This window comes from Stegostoma tigrinum, chromosome 21, assembly GCF_030684315.1.
Source record: "Stegostoma tigrinum isolate sSteTig4 chromosome 21, sSteTig4.hap1, whole genome shotgun sequence".
NCBI classification, from domain to species: domain Eukaryota; kingdom Metazoa; phylum Chordata; class Chondrichthyes; order Orectolobiformes; family Stegostomatidae; genus Stegostoma; species Stegostoma tigrinum.
The window spans coordinates 44781320-44798588 of NC_081374.1; the positions used below are offsets into that span (position 1 = coordinate 44781320).

General features: G+C 45.8%; 1 protein-coding gene across 2 annotated transcripts in view; it reads right to left on the minus strand.

Annotated features, from left to right (window-relative positions):
* Positions 1-17269, minus strand: part of LOC125462696 (sodium-coupled monocarboxylate transporter 1-like) — an 84178-nt gene that overhangs the window by 22666 nt on the left and 44243 nt on the right. For both annotated transcript variants that reach the window (XM_059653227.1, XM_059653228.1), the window contains 4 exons: positions 17156-17244; positions 16917-17026; positions 16221-16288; positions 14349-14435 (listed from right to left, as the gene is read on the minus strand). In XM_059653227.1, the coding sequence (XP_059509210.1) occupies positions 14349-14435; positions 16221-16288; positions 16917-17026; positions 17156-17244 (354 nt within the window). The remainder of the gene's footprint in view (positions 1-14348; positions 14436-16220; positions 16289-16916; positions 17027-17155; positions 17245-17269) is intronic.

The window sequence follows — 17269 nt, forward strand, 5'->3', positions numbered from 1 at the left end:
AACAGATCAGTGATAATGTTTAAAACAGTAACAAAACTCAGCCACCAGGTTCCCCCTTGAGATCACATCAAAGCACTTGGCTGAGAACCCTAGGCCCTCTTGATGCTCCATGAGACAAGCTTGTGGCCTTAGGGTTTTACCCCTCATTCTCAAATTCCACCTCAACCCAAAGGAAACCAGATTTTTCACACCCTCATTAAGAGGCAGACAATGTTTCAGATGAACAACTGTTGTCTGCATCTGGAGGTTCTTTCTGGAGCTTTCCCACCGCAAACAGCATTTTCACTGCCCCTTCGCTGCAGGCTGCAGTGTTTACACAGAAGCTGCCTGTCACTGGTCAGGTGTCCCTCTTATCCCTGGAAACCTCACAGTCTCATGCAGCCACAGGACAGCTTCCAATGTCATTCCAGGCAAAGACATGAAAGCCTGCCTCCACCACTGACAGAAGGGGAAGCACAACAAAGATACTAAATCTGGTATGTGATGATGGTACTTGGTGATCACAAGAATTGGTTTCTGTTCAAAAACACACCCAGCACATCTGTATCCGGTTCCAACAAATACACAGAATTAACACTCGTTGCATCAGGCCCCAGTGAATACACAACACTGCACCCACTGCATCATATGCAATGAATGCACCTACGAAATACTCACTGTAATGGTACTTGGTGACCATGTGTATACCTGTATGAAATTGACCTTGAATTTCCTTCTTTAAAAGACATTATGCCGATGACGAACCCGGTAGACTAATGTGTGCATTGGTGGTAATGATGTAGGGCCTGCTTTATCATGACTGACCATTACAAAAGACATTTAGAAAATTTTGGCTGAATTGTTAAAGATTATATTCAGACTGCAACAAAAATGCTTGGACCTAATTGCTGTCATGCGTCTTGCTGCAGTTCAGGACGATTGCTCCTGAGCATTGCAGGCACCAAAAGCTTGATGGTCTCCAAGTGGTACAGGGGATTGTACAAATAGTGAGGCTTCTCTTCAACTTCCTCATATGATCCTTACCATAGGAAAGCTGATAGTCCTTGATTTTGTCAACTGCTAGAGCCTACCCCGCTGCAGCACCATGTTATGCAAGCTGCAGCAGACAAACACAATCTGTCACCCTTACTTGGGCATACCAAAAGCATCACATACACAATCCTGGCAGCTAAATCTCACCTTCCCTAAACCAATGGTCTATCTGCCTCATCCATTAGTCATATGGGGGGGAGGGGTGGTGGTTCTGATAAGAGCTGTGAAATCTGGGATGGCCTGACCACAGCCGAAGACCACATCACTCCGCCCACAGCCAGCAACCCCAGAGGAGACAGCCACACTGAGCCCTGCCGCATCTTCACCATCTCCCAAGACCTCCCACTGAGGGAGGACGATCGGTCAGTCCTAAGCAAGGGGCTCACCTTTGTCCCCCTCCACCCACACATCAACGAATACCAGTCACGTTTGAACATCAAGCAGTTTTTCCGCCGCCTTTGCCTCCACGCTTACCTCTTTAACTGGGAGCCTAACCCTCCCTCCACTGACCCCTTCACCCGCCTCCAACACAAGTCCTCTTCCTGGACACCACCCCCAGGCCTCCTACCCTCCCTTGACCTCTTCATCTCCAACTGCCGTGGAGACATCAACCGCCTCAACCTCTCCACTCCTCTCACCCACTCCAACCTCTCCTCCACAGAACGGGCAGCCCTCCGCTCCCACCCCAACCTCACCATCAAACCTGCAGACAAGGGACGCGCAGTGGTAGTATGGCGCACTGACCTCTACATCGCTGAGGCCAAACGCCAACTCTCCGACACCTCCTCCTAGCAGACCCTTGATCATGACCCCACCCCCGAGCACCAAACCATCATCTCTAACATCATCCGTGACCTCATCACCTCAGGGGACCTCCCACCCACAGCCTCCAACATCATTGTTCCCCAACCCCGCACTGCCCATTTCTATCTCCTTCCCAAAATCCACAAACCTGCCTGCCCTGGTCGACCCACTGTCTCAGCCCGTTCCTGCCCCACCGAACTCAACTCCACCTATCTGGACTCCATTTTCACCCCTTTGGTCCAGGAACTCCCCACCTACGTCCATGACACCACCCACGCCCTCCACCTCCTCCAGGACTTCCAATTCCCTTGCCCCCAACACCTCATTTTCACCATGGACGTCCAGTCCCTATACACCTGTATTTCTCATGCAGATGGCCTCAAGGCCCTCTGCTTCTTCCTCTCCCGCAGGACGGACCAATTCCCCTCCAATGACACCCTCATCTGCCTAGCCACTCATCCTCCCCCTCAACAACTTCTTTTTCCATTCCTCCACTTCCTACAGACAAAGGGGGTGGACATGGGTACCTGCATGGGCCCAAGCTATGCCTGCCTCTTTGTAGGTTATGTGCAGCAGTCCCTCTTCCGCACCTACACAGGCCCCAAACCCCACCTCTTCCTCCGTTACACTGATGACTGTATCGGCACCGCCTCTAGCACCCCAGAGGAGCTCGAACAGTTCATCCTCTTCACCAACACCTTCCACACCAAACTCAAGTTCACCTGGGCCATCTCCAACACATCCCTCACCTTCCTGGACCTCTCAGTCTCCAACTCAGGTAACCAGCTAGAAACTGATGTCTATTTCAAGCCCACCAACTCCCACAGCTACCTAGAATACACCTCCTCCCACCCACCCTCCTGCAAAAATTCCACCCCCTATTCCCAATTCCTCCGCCTCCGCCGCATCTGCTCCCAGGATGAGACATTCCACTCCCGCACATCCCAGATGTCCACGTTCTTCAAGGCCCGCAACTTTCCCGCTGCAGTGGTCGAGAACGCCCTTGACCGCGTCTCCCGCATTTCCTGCAACACATCCCTCATACCCCGCCCCCGCCACAACCGCCCAAAGAGGATCCCCCTCGTTCTCACATACCACCCCAAGCTCCAGATACAACGCTTCATCCTCCGACACTTCCTCCATCTACAATCCGAACCCACCACCCAAGACATTCTTCCATCCCCACCCTTGTCTGCCTTCCGGAAAGACCACTCTCTCCGTGACTCCCTTGTCCGCTCCACACTGCCCTCCAACCCCACCACACCCGGCACCTTCCCCTGCAACCGCAGGAAATGCTACACTTGCCCCCACACCTCCTCCCTCACCCCTATCCCAGGCCGCAAGATGATTTTCCATATCAAGCAGATGTTCACCTGCACATCTGCCAATGTGGTATATTGTATCCATTGTACCCGGTGTGGCTTCCTCTACATCGGGGAAACCAAGCAGAGGCTTGGGGACCGCTTTGCAGAACACCTCCGCTCAGTTCGCAACAAACAACTGCACCTCTCAGTCGCAAACCATTTCCACTCCCCCTCCCATTCTTTAGATGACATGTCCATCCTGGGCCTCCTGCAGTGCCACAATGATGTCACCCGAAGGTTGCAAGAACAGCAACTCATATTCCGCTTGGGAACTCTGCAGCCCAATGTGGACTTCACAAGCTTCAAAATCTCCCCTTCCCCCACCGCATCCCAAAACTAGCCCAGTTCATCCCCTCCCCCCACTGCATCACAAAACCAGCCCAGCTCATCCCCCCCCCCACTGCATCCCAAAACCAGCCCAGCCTGTCTCCGCTTCCCTAACCTGTTCTTCCTCTCACCCGTCCCTTCCTCCCATCTCAAGCCGCACCTCCATTTCCTACCTACCACCTCATCCCGCCTCCTTGACCTGTCCATCTTCCCTGGACTGACCTATCCCCTCCCTACCTCCTCACCTATACTCTCCACTCTACCTATCTTCTTTTCTCTCCATCTTCGGTCCACCTCCCCCTCTCTCCCTATTTATTCCAGTTCCCTCTCCCCATCCCCCTTTCTGATGAAGGGTCGAGGCCAGAAACGTCAGCTTTTGTGCTCCAGAGATGCTGCTTGGCCTGCTGTGTTCATCCAGCTCCACACTTTGTTATCTTGGCCTGAGAATGTACACATTTTGAATGATTCAGGAGATGAGCACATGCCAGCAAGACTCATTTGTGGTGATCACAAATGAGTTGAGTGAGTGCCCAAATGTGTGCAGTCAATGGCTCCTTGGACTTTGCGACATCCAGCCAAAATCACAAAGTCTCTCTCTTGGCCAGACTTCATATTACAGCAGATTTCATGTATCGATTGGACATCCTAAGAGTTTTGATCATAATCTTGAAGCAGCGAAGTGTGACTGATTCAGAGATGCAGCATACATCTCTTTCATAATGTGCCTGAATTACAGAAATTCAGGTTGACCATGAGCTTGCAAGCCATTGACATTGGATGCCCACCTATAGTACTAACTTCTGCCACCATTACGTGAATCAGAGCTGTCACCATCTCTTGTGCCAACAGCAGTCTTGGATGCAGCCTCTTCCACATCAACAGTCGTACCTGAGGACTGGAGAGAGGCAAATGTAATTCCTCTCTTTAAGAAAGGAAATAGGGAAATCCCTGGCAATTACAGACCAGTAAGTCTCACGTCTGTCGTCTGCAAGGTGTTAGAAAGGATTCTGAGGGATAGGATTTATGACAATCTGGAAGAGCATGGCTTGACTAAATGCAGTCAACACGGCTTTGTGAGGGGCAGGTCATGCCTCACAAACGTTATCAAGTTCTTTGAGGATGTGACTAGAAAAGTTGATGAGGGTCGAGCTGTGGATGTGGTGTATATGGACTTCAGCAAGGCATTTGATAAGGTTCCCCATGGTAGGCTCATTCAGAAGGTCAGGAGGAATGGGAAACAGGGGAACTTAGCTGTCTGGATACAGAATTGGCTGGCCAACAGAAGACAGCGAGTGGTAGTAGAAGGAAAATATTCTGCCTGGAAGTCAGTGGTGAGTGGGGTTCCACAGGGCTCTGTCCTTGGGCCTCTACTGTTTGTAATTTTTATTAATGACTTGGATGAGGGGATTGAAGGATGGGTCAGCAAGTTTGCAGACGACACGAAGGTTGGAGGTGTCGTTGACAGTATAGAGGGCTGTTGTAGGCTGCAGCGGGACATTGACAGGATGCAGAGATGGGCTGAGAGGTGGCAGATGGAGTTCAACCTGGATAAATGCGAGGTGATGCATTTTGGAAGGTCGAATTTGAAAGCTGAGTACAGGATTAAAGATAGGATTCTTGGCAGTGTGGAGGAACAGAGGGATCTTGGTGTGCCAATACATAGATCCCTTAAAATGGCCACCCAAGTGGACAGGGTTGTTAAGAAGGCATATGGCGTTTTGGCTTTCATTAAAAGGGGGATTGAGTTTAAGAGTTGTGAGATCTTGTTGCAGCTCTATAAAACTTTGGTTAGACCGCACTTGGAATACCGCGTCCAGTTCTGGTCGCCGTATTATAGGAAAGATGTGGATGCTTTGGAGAGGGTTCAGAGGAGGTTTACCAGGATGCTGCCTGGACTGGAGGGCTTATCTTATGAAGAGAGGTTGACTGAGCTCAGACTTTTTTCATTGGAGAAAAGGAGGAGGAGAGGGGACCTAATTGAGGTATACAAGATAATGAGAGGCATAGATAGAGTTGATAGCCAGAGACTATTTCCCAGGGCAGAAATGGCTAGCACGAGGGGTCATTGTTTTAAGCTGGTTGGAGGAAAGTATAGAGGGGATGTCAGAGGCGGGTTCTTTACACAGAGAGTTGAGAGAGCATGGAATGCGTTGCCAGCAGCAGTTGTGGAAGCAAGGTCATTGGGGACATTTAAGAGACTGCTGGACATGCATATGGTCACAGAAATTTGAGGGTGCATACATGAGGATCAATGGTCGGCACAACATCGTGGGCTGAAGGGCCTGTTCTGTGCTGTACTGTTCTATGTTCTAACAGGAACATTGTAAATGCTGTACATCTGGGTAGGCTTTTCTTCTAGCATGTCTTTACTCCCAGGGTACCCTGTAAGGTTCCGCCCTCCTCCCATCTGCACATTGCAGTTGTAGGTGGCTACCTTTGATTTAGTTCCTAATTTTCCTCCTCAGTGGTTGAGTTTCCATCAGCATAATCAATGCAATGATCATAAGACCAATTTTTCCAGATGGACTTCTTGATGCATTAATTTCTGTCTCTCACCTTCCAATGTAATTTCTACTGTTTTACCACATTCTTCTGCTCAAGTCTTTCTGGCCCCTTTAAATCCTGTTTGTCTGCTGCTTATTAAATCCTGCTGAGTCTCCACCATGTGGTTGGTGAATGATGTGCAAAATGCTGTCGGCTTCACAACATTGTGATCAATTGGCTTTTAATAATTTCAACTAGTTTAATTAGATGGCAAGTAAAATTGGTGTTTCATTTTCTGTCCATCCAGCAATGAAAACGGGTAACAGTGAGATTTTCAGCAGCTGAACTCAGCATCATCAAGGCCCATTTTCCATTATGCCTACGCCCAAAGATGATCAGCTTCTGTCTCCAGAAATGCAGTCAGACAGAGCTATTGAATATTCCCAGCATTTTCTGTTTATATTTCAGGATAAATTCCAAAATGGCAAACATAGTTACATCATTCATAAACAGGCAAACACAGTCATAGAGATGTAAAGCATGAAAACAGACCCTTTTGTCCAACTTGTCAATGTCAACTAGATATCCCAATTTAATCTAGTCCCATTTGCCAGCATTTGGCCCAAATCCATCTAAACCTTCCTACTCATACACCCATCCAGGTGCCTTTTAAATGTTGTAATTGTATCAGCCTCCAACACCTCCTCTGGCAGCTTACTCTTTACACGCACCAACTTCTGCACAAAAAAGTTGCTCCTTACATCCCTATTAAACTTTTCTTCATTCAATTTAACCTATCTTCTAGTTTTAGATGAACCTATCCCAGGAAAAATGCCTTGGCTATTCAACTTATCTATGCTCCTTATGTTTTCATAAACTTCTGTAAGGTCACCCCTTAGCCTCTGACACTCGAGGGAAATAACCCTAGCCTATTCAGCCTCTCCCTATAGCTCAAGCCCTCCAACTCTGGCAGCGTCCTCGTAAATCTTTTCAGGTTTCATAGCATCTTTCCTGTAGCAGGGAAGCCAGAATTGAATGCAGGATTCCAACATAGCCTAAACAATGTCCTGAACAGTTGCAATGTGGCTTCCCAACTCCTATACTCAATGCCAGTGTACCAAACAGCGAGTGCTGGGTGTGTGTATTCCCTTGATGTGATACACTGAGTTCTGGACTCGTACACTCGCTGTTATGAAGAACGGGTGTTGTGTTGTCTATACACCAGTTTATAATATACTGAGTGCAAGGTGTGTGCGCTCACTGGGACATGATTTCAGGGAGTGCAGGGTTTTTTTGTATTCAGTGGGAAATGCACACAGTGAGTGAACAATATATTGAACAATGAGTATGTGGCACATGTATTCACTGGGATGCCTCTACTCAAAGGGGAATGACACACTGACTACAGCATGTCTCTTCATTAGGAGATGATGCAGTGACTGTGGCGCTGTATGTGCCTACAGACCAGTTTATATCATGCGTGCAGGCTATGTGCACTCACTGGGGTGTGATTGTAGAGAGTGCATGGTTTCTGTATTCGCTGGGACGTGCATAAACCGAGGACACCACATATACTGAACAATGAATGCTTTGCATGTGTATTCACTGGGATGCCCCTATTTATTGGTGCATTATGGAGTGAGTGCTCAATGTATATATTCACGAAGATACAATGCTGTGAGTGCTGGGTGTGTTTATTTATGGTCATTTCATACATTGAGTGCAGGCTGTGTGAATTAACTGGGAAGTGAAGAAGTGATTTTCTGGCATACGTATTCACTGAGCAAATGACGTATGTGTATTCACTGCAATATAACAGGTGAATGCCAAGAGTGTGCATTCACTGGAATGTGCTACAGTGAGTTCAGGGGTACGTCCCTTCACTGGGCTTTAGTGTGTAGGTTATTGCATCATGTTTGGGTTCTACAGCCTTGCTGATAGTGCTGGTCATACTGGAGAGTATGTGTGTCAAGCTTTGTGCAAAGTCCTATGTCATATTGCTGCTAGAGTTTTCCATGCCAGTTGAATTGCAGTTTTCTGGCAGTCTGTCCAAAGCACTTGAGTTTTTGTTTCATTGTCCATCAACTTTCTATTAACTGGATTGTGGAAATCCAGACCTGGGTTCTCCCCAATGAAATGTGTGTAATTGACAATGTAAAATGACAATTTGGCACATCCACTGTCCTTGCCCCCTGTGATGCTGCAGCACAAATGTCATTGAGTCATACATCACAAAAACAGGCCCTTCAGCCTATCAGGTATACTGGCTAATAAACCGCAAGCTACACAAATCCCATTTACCTGCACTTGGTCTATACCCCTTATGATTTCATAAACTTCTGTAAGGTCACCCCTTAGCCTCATGCCCTTAGGCACATTAAGTATTCATTCAGCTGCTTCTTAAATGTTGCGATAGTACCTGCCTTCACCATCCTCTCAGGCAGCACATTCCATATGTCTACCGCCCTCAGGTGAAATTGATTTTTTCTCAAATCCCCTCCAAACTACTTGTTCCACATCTTAAACTTATGCCCTCTGGTCTTAGACATATCTGACAGTCAAGGGGAAGAAATTCTCAAGATCTACTCTGTCTATCTCAATTGTAATTTTGTGCAGTTTAATCAGATCCCATTCTCTGCTCCAAGGGAGACAAATGCAGCTTATCCAGTCTTTCCTCATAACTGAGACTTCTAACCTCAGGCAACAATCTGGTGAATCTTCTCTGCATTCTCGAGTGCAATCACATCCTTCTGATAGTGTGGTGACCCAAACCCAAAGAAATCAACCCTCCCCACGCCCAATCCTGTTACTGTAACCCAACATTTCCCATGGTTAATCCACATAACCTAAACATCCCTCGATCCTACAGGCAATTTAACATGGCCAATCCACCTAAACTGGGCTGTGGGAGTCTTCTTCTTTAATCCAACACCTAACTCTCCAAATTCCTGTTGAAAGATCTCATTTCCTTCTTGAGCATGTACCATGACTGCTGGCTATTCACCCTCCCTCTTCAGAATGCCCTGCAACCCCTGTAAGATATCCCTGACCCTGACACCAGGGAAACAACATGCCATTCCAGTGTCCTGTTTGCTGCCACAGTTGCTGTCAGTTCCCCTTACAATCAGGTTCCCCATCACAACAGCTCTCCCAGTCTTTTCCCTTCTCCGCTGTGTAGTGCAGCCAACTGCAGTGCCACAAATTTGAGAGGCCATCCACACCAACAGGGTCCTACATGGTATAGCTCTTTGAAAGGGGAATGGCCACATAGGCCTCCTACACTGCCTGCCCGCATTTACCAGTCTTCCTAGTAGTTACCCACAATTTTGTGCCTGTGTAGCTGTTATTTGTATGACCAGCTTACTAAATTTGGTGGAGCATGAATTCTCCTTCTTGAGCTTTCCACCTACATTCAATAAACGAGAAACTAATTTTCAAACTTCCCCACAACTCGTCAAATCAAATTTCTCTCTCTCTTTCTCTCACTCTTAACAAACTACAAATGTCAAAAATAAGGACTTTACATTCTATCTCCCACCCACCACTACTCTCTCAGTCCATAAAGCTGGTTCCTAAGCAGCCAATTCTCTTGCCCCGCATCACTTTATGAAACCTGATGTCACCACTGGAGCTCTGCCTCTGGATTCAGTGATCCTCTCCACTCCTCGCCTGCTGCTGCCTTGACTGACCTCAGTCTGGGTCCTCCTCCTCAGGTTTTTTTTAAATCTAGCAGCTCTGCTGCCACCATTCATCCGCAGATTCACTGTACTCCACTCCTCTCCTGATCCTGCTCCAACTCCAACTCAGTACAGATAGATTTATCACATCGTGGTCAAACTATCCTACATGCATGAGCTGATAGTTTCACATGTGAAATGAAGTGATGGCTTGTCTTCACAATGACTGATTTTTGGTGGTCCTTCATTGTTCATCCCACTTACAGTTCTTCTATATATGAATGGATACATGGACTAGAACAATGTGAGAAAGGATGTGAAACATGAGAACAACATGGGAACACCAGTCGTTGCCTGTAAGGATGAGGTGAAATGGGATTTGAAAAATAGCTGTAACAGTGTGGAAGCTGTTAGCTATCAGTGTAAAGGTTGCAGCAGTGCTAAGTGTAGGAAAGTGAAGTGAAACATGTGAATGATAGGAATGAGGGGCAACTGATAGAAATCATTGATAGGTCAGTGATAGGGGTGTGGTAATTTGAACAGTAACTATGGTCGAATATGACAATACTTTAAATGAATCTGACTTGATTTCTTTCATTCATTCGTGGGATACAGGTATCATTGGCAAGGACAGCATTTATTTCTCCTCTTTAATTGGCCACAAGTCAGTTAAGAGTCAGCCACATTGCTGTGGATCTGGAGTCACATGTAGGCCAGCCCAGGTAAGGATGGCAAATTTCTTTCATTCAGGGGCATTACTGAACCAGATGGGTTTTTATGACCAAAAAAATGGCTAGTTTAGGAAATAACAAGGTGTACAGCTGGATGAACAGCACGAGAGGAGCAGGAAGGCTGATGTTTCGGGCCTGGACCCTTCTAATTGTCATTATCAGGCCTACTCTTCAATCCAGATTTGCATCGGATTCAAATTTCACCAGACTATTATCTTGGGTTCTGGATTACTAGTCCAGTGACATTACTATTGCAGCACTGTTTCCCCATACAGTGAGGTCAGTATATAAACAATACACCATGACATCTAGTTGAACACAGCTATAACACCTGTCAGTGACCTATGGTTATCTGTTCTCACTGTTGTCTCATTCTCTATCTGCAGGTTGCACTGTCTCCAATGTGGAAATAGAACATCTCTCTTCTTTTTCACCTCCTCTTTCAAGATTGCCTTACAGCACTCTCCCATCTTTAGCCACTGCTTTGTTTGTTGCACAATTCAAAATGATCCTGTCACCGCCAGCAGTCACAATGCACCTTCTGCATAAGACGTGCAGGTTATATTTAAGAAGTGCAGGTGAACTTTAAGTATGTGTTATCAAACAACATTATTGGGCACCCTGCCTTTGTGTTCATTCCTGTTACTCCTGGCAACCTGGAACAACTATTGCAATAAGCAAATAGCACAAAGTTGGCATGCTGTCTGCTTTCTCTTTGATGGGGGGTAATTTCACATTGTGATTCACATGCCTGTTTTTGGGGTTATCTAATTCAACATTGAATTAATGAAGACCCACTTACAACTCCACAAAAAACGGCATTTGATCACTTCATTACTGGAGTGCTAAGCCTATCTATGCCTGTTTGAGTGCCTTCAGACAAATTCAAATGATGCTAATCAGTAATAAGGTCCAAAAGTGTAAGTTAAATCTATTGTACAATATAATAGTTCTGAAACGGCTAATGCTAGAGGCTGTGTAAAGTTCTGGCCACTGTGATGATGTCATTCAGGTTTGGGTAACAGTAAGGCAGAAAATCTTAAACCTTAGGAAATGAAGATTCATAGGTTTCTTATACTCTTAGTCACAATGTTCATGTAACCTTGGGTCTTGCTGAGAAGACACATTTTGACAAAGCTTCTCTTGCTAAATCAGGTCATGTCACAAGAAGACTGAAGTCAAAAGGGAAACCAATATTTATACCGTATGACAGGAGAATGCTTATTGGTTAGCAAGTGAATTCTGATTGATAGAGGTGCTGCCATGGACAGTGCATGACATAATGACAGCGAAGGATTAACTGTCAGGCTTTGTGTTTTAAACAAGGAAAGTTGACTCTGACTGGGCAAGGTATTGCCTTGAGGTATGAACCAGGAAATGACTGTCACCTCTTGCATTCTTTCTGTCTGAAATGAGCAGATTCTCAGTATTGAGATTAGATTAGATTCCCTAGAGTGTGGAAACAGGTCCTTCAGCCCAACAAGTCCACACCACCCCTTGAAGCATCCCACCCAGACCTATCCCCCTGTAACCCACACACCCCTGAACACTACAGGCAATTCAGCATGGCCAATCCACCTAGTCTGCACATCTTTGGACTGTGGGAGGAAAACGGAGCACCCGGAGGAAACCCACGCAGACACGGGGAGGATGTGCAAACTCTGCACAGACAGTCGTCTGAGGCTGGACTCGAACCCGGGTCCCTGGTGCTGTGAGGCAGCAGTGCAAACCACTGAGCCACCGTGCCACACGGTGATAAGTGTACCTTTCAGTACATGCCTCAATTTGCAGTCTGAGAGAGGAACCCAAATCAACTGGCAGCATAATTCTTTCTACAATCAGGATTATGTAACAAATGTTGTCCAGTTGCAGAATCATACCTAATGTTGGATACTACATTGAGTTTTGGAAGCATGGGCTACTTGGTTACAGTCAGTAGCTTGCTTGTTGCTCTTTGATGCCATCCACCATCTTTGGGATGTGCAGCTATATATGTAGCATCACAACAGAGCTGAAATTCATATACCACATCAGTCATTTGGGCGATAGGCTGACATATCTTTTTCAGCAGTACTCAACTGCTGTATTGCTAAACTACTGGTTGTCTAATGTAACTTGAACCTGACTGATATCGTCCAAAAAAAAGTACACTTTGTTTCAGATAACAGCCTCTTCCTGTTCAAATTTAATAACAGTTGCACCTCTATCACCGTAAACTGAACTGGCCCTCAGAACCACAGCAGGCCAAGCAGCATCTCAGGAGCACAAAAGCTGACGTTACGGGCCTAGACCCTTCATCAGAGAGGGGGATGGGGTGAGGGTTCTGGAATAAATAGGGAGAGAGGGGGAGGCGGACCGAAGATGGAGAGAAAAGAAGATAGGTGGAGAGAGTATAGGTGGGGAGGTAGGGAAGGGATAGGTCAGTCCAGGGAAGACGGACAGGTCAAGGAGGTGGGATGAGGTTAGTAGGTAGGAGATGGAGGTGCGGCTTGGGGTGGGAGGAAGGGATGGGTGAGAGGAAGAACAGGTCAGGGAGGCGGAGACAGGTTGGACTGGTTTTGGGATGCAGTGGGTGGAGTGGAGGAGCTGGGCTGGTTGTGTGGTGCAGTGGGGGGAGGGGACGAACTGGGCTGGTTTAGGGATGCAGTAGGGGAAGGGGAGATTTTGAAACTGGTGAAGTCCACATTGATACCATTAGGCTGCCCGCCAGTCCAACCTGTCTCCGCCTCCCTGACCTGTTCTTCCTCTCACCCATCCCTTCCTCCCACCCCAAGCCGCACCCCCATCTACCTACTAACCTCATCCCACCTCCTTGACCTGTCCGTCTTCCCTGGACTGACCTATCCCCTCCCTACCTCCCCACCTATACTCTCTCCACCTATCTTCTTTTCTCTCCATCTTCGGTCCGCCTCCCCCTCTCTCCCTATTTATTCCAGTTCCCTCTCCCCATCCCCCTCTCTGATGAAGGGTCTAGGCCCAAAACGTCAGCTTTTGTGCTCCTGAGATGCTGCTTGGCCTGCTGTGTTCATCCAGCCTCACATTTTGTTGTCTTGGATTCTCCAGCATCTGCAGTTCCCATTATCTCTGGCCCTCAGAACCAGTCCAGGAAAGACGAGTGGTAGTGGCATTCTACAGACAAATACACCTAAAACCAGGCATCATGTTACCATGGGTACATATGAACACAGAAACAGAAGTAAACCATTTAGTCCCTCAAGCCTGTTCCACTGCCATTCATTGAGATCATGACTAATCAGAAACCAAATTTCATACAAATACCTTTGTCCCATAACGCTTAGATAAAACTTTATCAGTCAATCTCATCTTTAAAATTTATACCTGATCCAACATCAATTACAATTTGTAGAAGAGAAATCCAAATTATCACACGTTACATCATTTTATGTTTTCTAATTTCACTCCAGAAAGGTCAAAATGGTTCTAACTTTTACACCATGTCCCTTGTCCTGACTGTCCAACCAGCAGAAATAGTTTCCTTCCCTCTTCCCTATCTGTCTACATTTCATCATAGAAACTTCAATCAAATCACTCTTTAATTTACTAATTCCATAGAATACAACAGTATTTTGTATAATTTAGCCCCTGGAATCATTTCTGGAATATCAAAGTTCCAGTCCCCTGAGGCTAATATATCCCTCCAAAGGTCTGGTGCTCAGAACTATTCACAATTCTCCCGGTGCAGTTGAACCAGGACACTGTACAGTAGAAGTCTGGCATTTCGCCATTGTATTCTCTCACTTTCCTGATTTTTCATACATTTTGTCACTTTTACTTCTCAATGTACCTGGATCTCTTGGGAGTCCCATTAACTGTCCTTCGTTTCCCTATTTCCTCCCGAATTATTCATTTTAGTTCCAAAGTACTTGTATAACCCCTTCATGAATCCCTGATGTCTATCAGGTACTTACAATTGAATTAGCCCAACGGAATATCATGCCTAGCAGGAACAACCCGAGCATTGGGCCACCAAGAATCCCAAAAATAGTGAGGGCAGCCTGGAAAACAGAGGAGAAAGTGGAAGGCTGATATATCTGAATGATATTTGTCACAGAGAATTGTGAAGCAGTTTAAAAAAGACAAATCATCGATCGACACCAGTGAAAATCACTAGGTTTATGTTACATTCATCTGATTCTCAGTTTAAAATAGGTTTTAATCTTTTGTCACCAGAATAACTAGTCACTTTTGATCCTCAGGTAAACTGTATGCTCTGAAGTACTGCTGCAGCTCTGGAATTGTAATATTTTAATGACATTTCCTGTTCTCTATTAAATTCTTCCTCCTTAAGGAACTGTCGCTAAAAGTCCAGAATACTAATTTACTGAAAGCTCTGAAACAGAACATGTTTTGTAACAGACATGCATTTCAATGTAATGCTGTAAAATTGGGACTGAACTCAGCACAAACTAAGAGGCAGATGGAATAGGCAGGATTTTCAGCAGCCTCTGAGGGCAGGAGGTGGGCACACAGTTTCATGTTGCGCCAAGCGTGCCAATTCCCCAGCTCCATTCTGTGCCAGTGTCACCTTCCAGTCAGCCTCTAGGTCACTGCATATGGTGAGGGCCAGTTCAGCTGCTTGGAAACAACCTCCAAGCAGCAGACCAGGGGCCGGCTCTCCAGGCAGGCTTAGAGGCCTCCCAGTCTGCTTGAAATGCAACAGCAGGTATCCCACAATAATGGTGGCCTGGCTGTAGAGGCCATTGCATAATTTAAACATGAAATATTTACAGAGAGGATGCCACCTTTTTGAAGTGTCCTCCCCATCTCACTTATCCGCCAAGTTGTTCTGCTACTGCTTTTAATAGCTTCCTGTCAGCCCCTGACCCTTGAGGAGCACTCATCAATAGATGGCAACCTCAACTCTGCGGCCAGTAAATGGCCAAATCAAGGAAAATCATAATGAATAATTATCTCCCACAATGAGTGGCCTTCTGATACCCATTTGAGCCTGACAGCAAGGTTCAGAGGTCCACAGGAAATATCCTGCCAATAAGATTGCAAGTAAACACAGGTACAAAGAAGTAGCACAATATGTTTGCAAACTTCGGCTCACGGGTAGAAAGGTTCAGGTTGTCTTCTGTTATGAAATTTCTAAGCATATGGCTTGCAGCGGTTCAGGAAGACAGCTCACCACCACTGTAAGGGCAAATAAGGATGTGCAATAAATGCTGGCCCAGCCAATGATGCTCACATCCCATCCATAAATTTAAAAAAAATCTTAGCAAGGCCTCACTTGAAGGGAAATAAGGGATGGGTATAAATGTTGACCCAGCATTTATTCAGGAGCTGGAACACAGTATGGTCTCCATCCGGGGAGGAATTCCTACTTGCACAAATGTTTTGGGGTAAAAAGTGTAATTGGAATATACAAACCTGGCAACAGTGTCAGACCAAATCTCTTACAACTAAATTGAGTTCGATATGCAGCTCAGACTAATGGAATTAACAATTTACTATCTCTGGATCTTGTCAGGTTTCTCAATTAAGCTTCTGGTAGCATAGGTCTGCAGTCCTTAACTGGCCATCTCTGAAAATCTGACCACTGAACACTGGCACAAGAAATGGAAACCCCACGTTGGTACAGTAGGAAAAGTTGAGGCGAGTGATTAACGTGCATTGTTGGAGTGTAGATCATGATTTCTCAGCTAAGCTGCGAGCTCCTGAAAGTGGTTACTTCAAATGAGAGAATGTTGTATGTGCAAGAGTCAGCCATGCTGATGAAGGCTAAAATTCAGCAGAGGTGAATTTGAGTTACATCTAAAAACATAGATGAATCCTACCTGCAGTACACCACCCATCACAGAGGACAATGCAGCCATTGTAATGCAGATGACTCCAAATGCGAAGCCTATGAAACAAATGAGTAGCTAGTATAGAAAAGATTATCCCTGCTAAATGCAGCATATCCATGGTCAAATACAGTAATTAATTCTCTTCGACAAATTGATGATCTTCATTCTATAACAGCCTTTCATGATAACTGTCCTACACTTGGCAACTTGCATTAATTCATGAATGGTCCATTGTGAATAACAATGAAAGGTCTCTTTGAGTCAGTGTTGAGTTTCCCAGTTGGTCATCTTCAATTAAACAGGAGCTCATATCACTTGCAAATAAGAGCAGTGTGATGATGAAGATGGCTCAAATAGATTCTGAAAACTGATAGTACATTGTGCAGACCACCGTCAAAACTGTCAAGCGCTGATGAGTTATAACAAGCAGGAACAATTGCAAGATTGCATTGATTTTCAGAAAATACAGCTTACAAGTGGAGGGTAAGTCTGAGAGACAAAAACAATTCCACAGTTTTGAGGTCCCAGGGAAGAATGAATTGGATGCGTAAATGCAGAGCTACCAGCACAGCTTGGTGTTCATTTCTCACCTGAGAACAGGATCAACTCGTATCAATTCTATTTCCCACTTGGAAGTGATTTTTACATATATTTGAACATTCTTAATCGTGAAATCCAACTTACTGAGTCCCTTTGTGACCCAAGCAAGTTTCCGCTCTGAAAAACCGGTGAAAGGTTTGATGACGTCTTCCACTGTGACAGCAGCCAATGCATTGATGCTAGAGGAAACCGTACTAAAAAAAAAATCAATGAAAAAGAAGCAGGACTTCAACACTGGAGGAAACAGCATTAGAGAAAGATCAATTAGAAAGAACAAGGGCATTAACATTAAGGATTATTGAATAGATTCAGATGTACAGTACCTCAAAGTCCCACTGTATGCGGCTGACACAAAGAGTCCTGGAACACCAGGATAATCCCTCATAATATCCATCACGAGGTATGGGAGCAACTAAAACACAACAGTATAACAAACC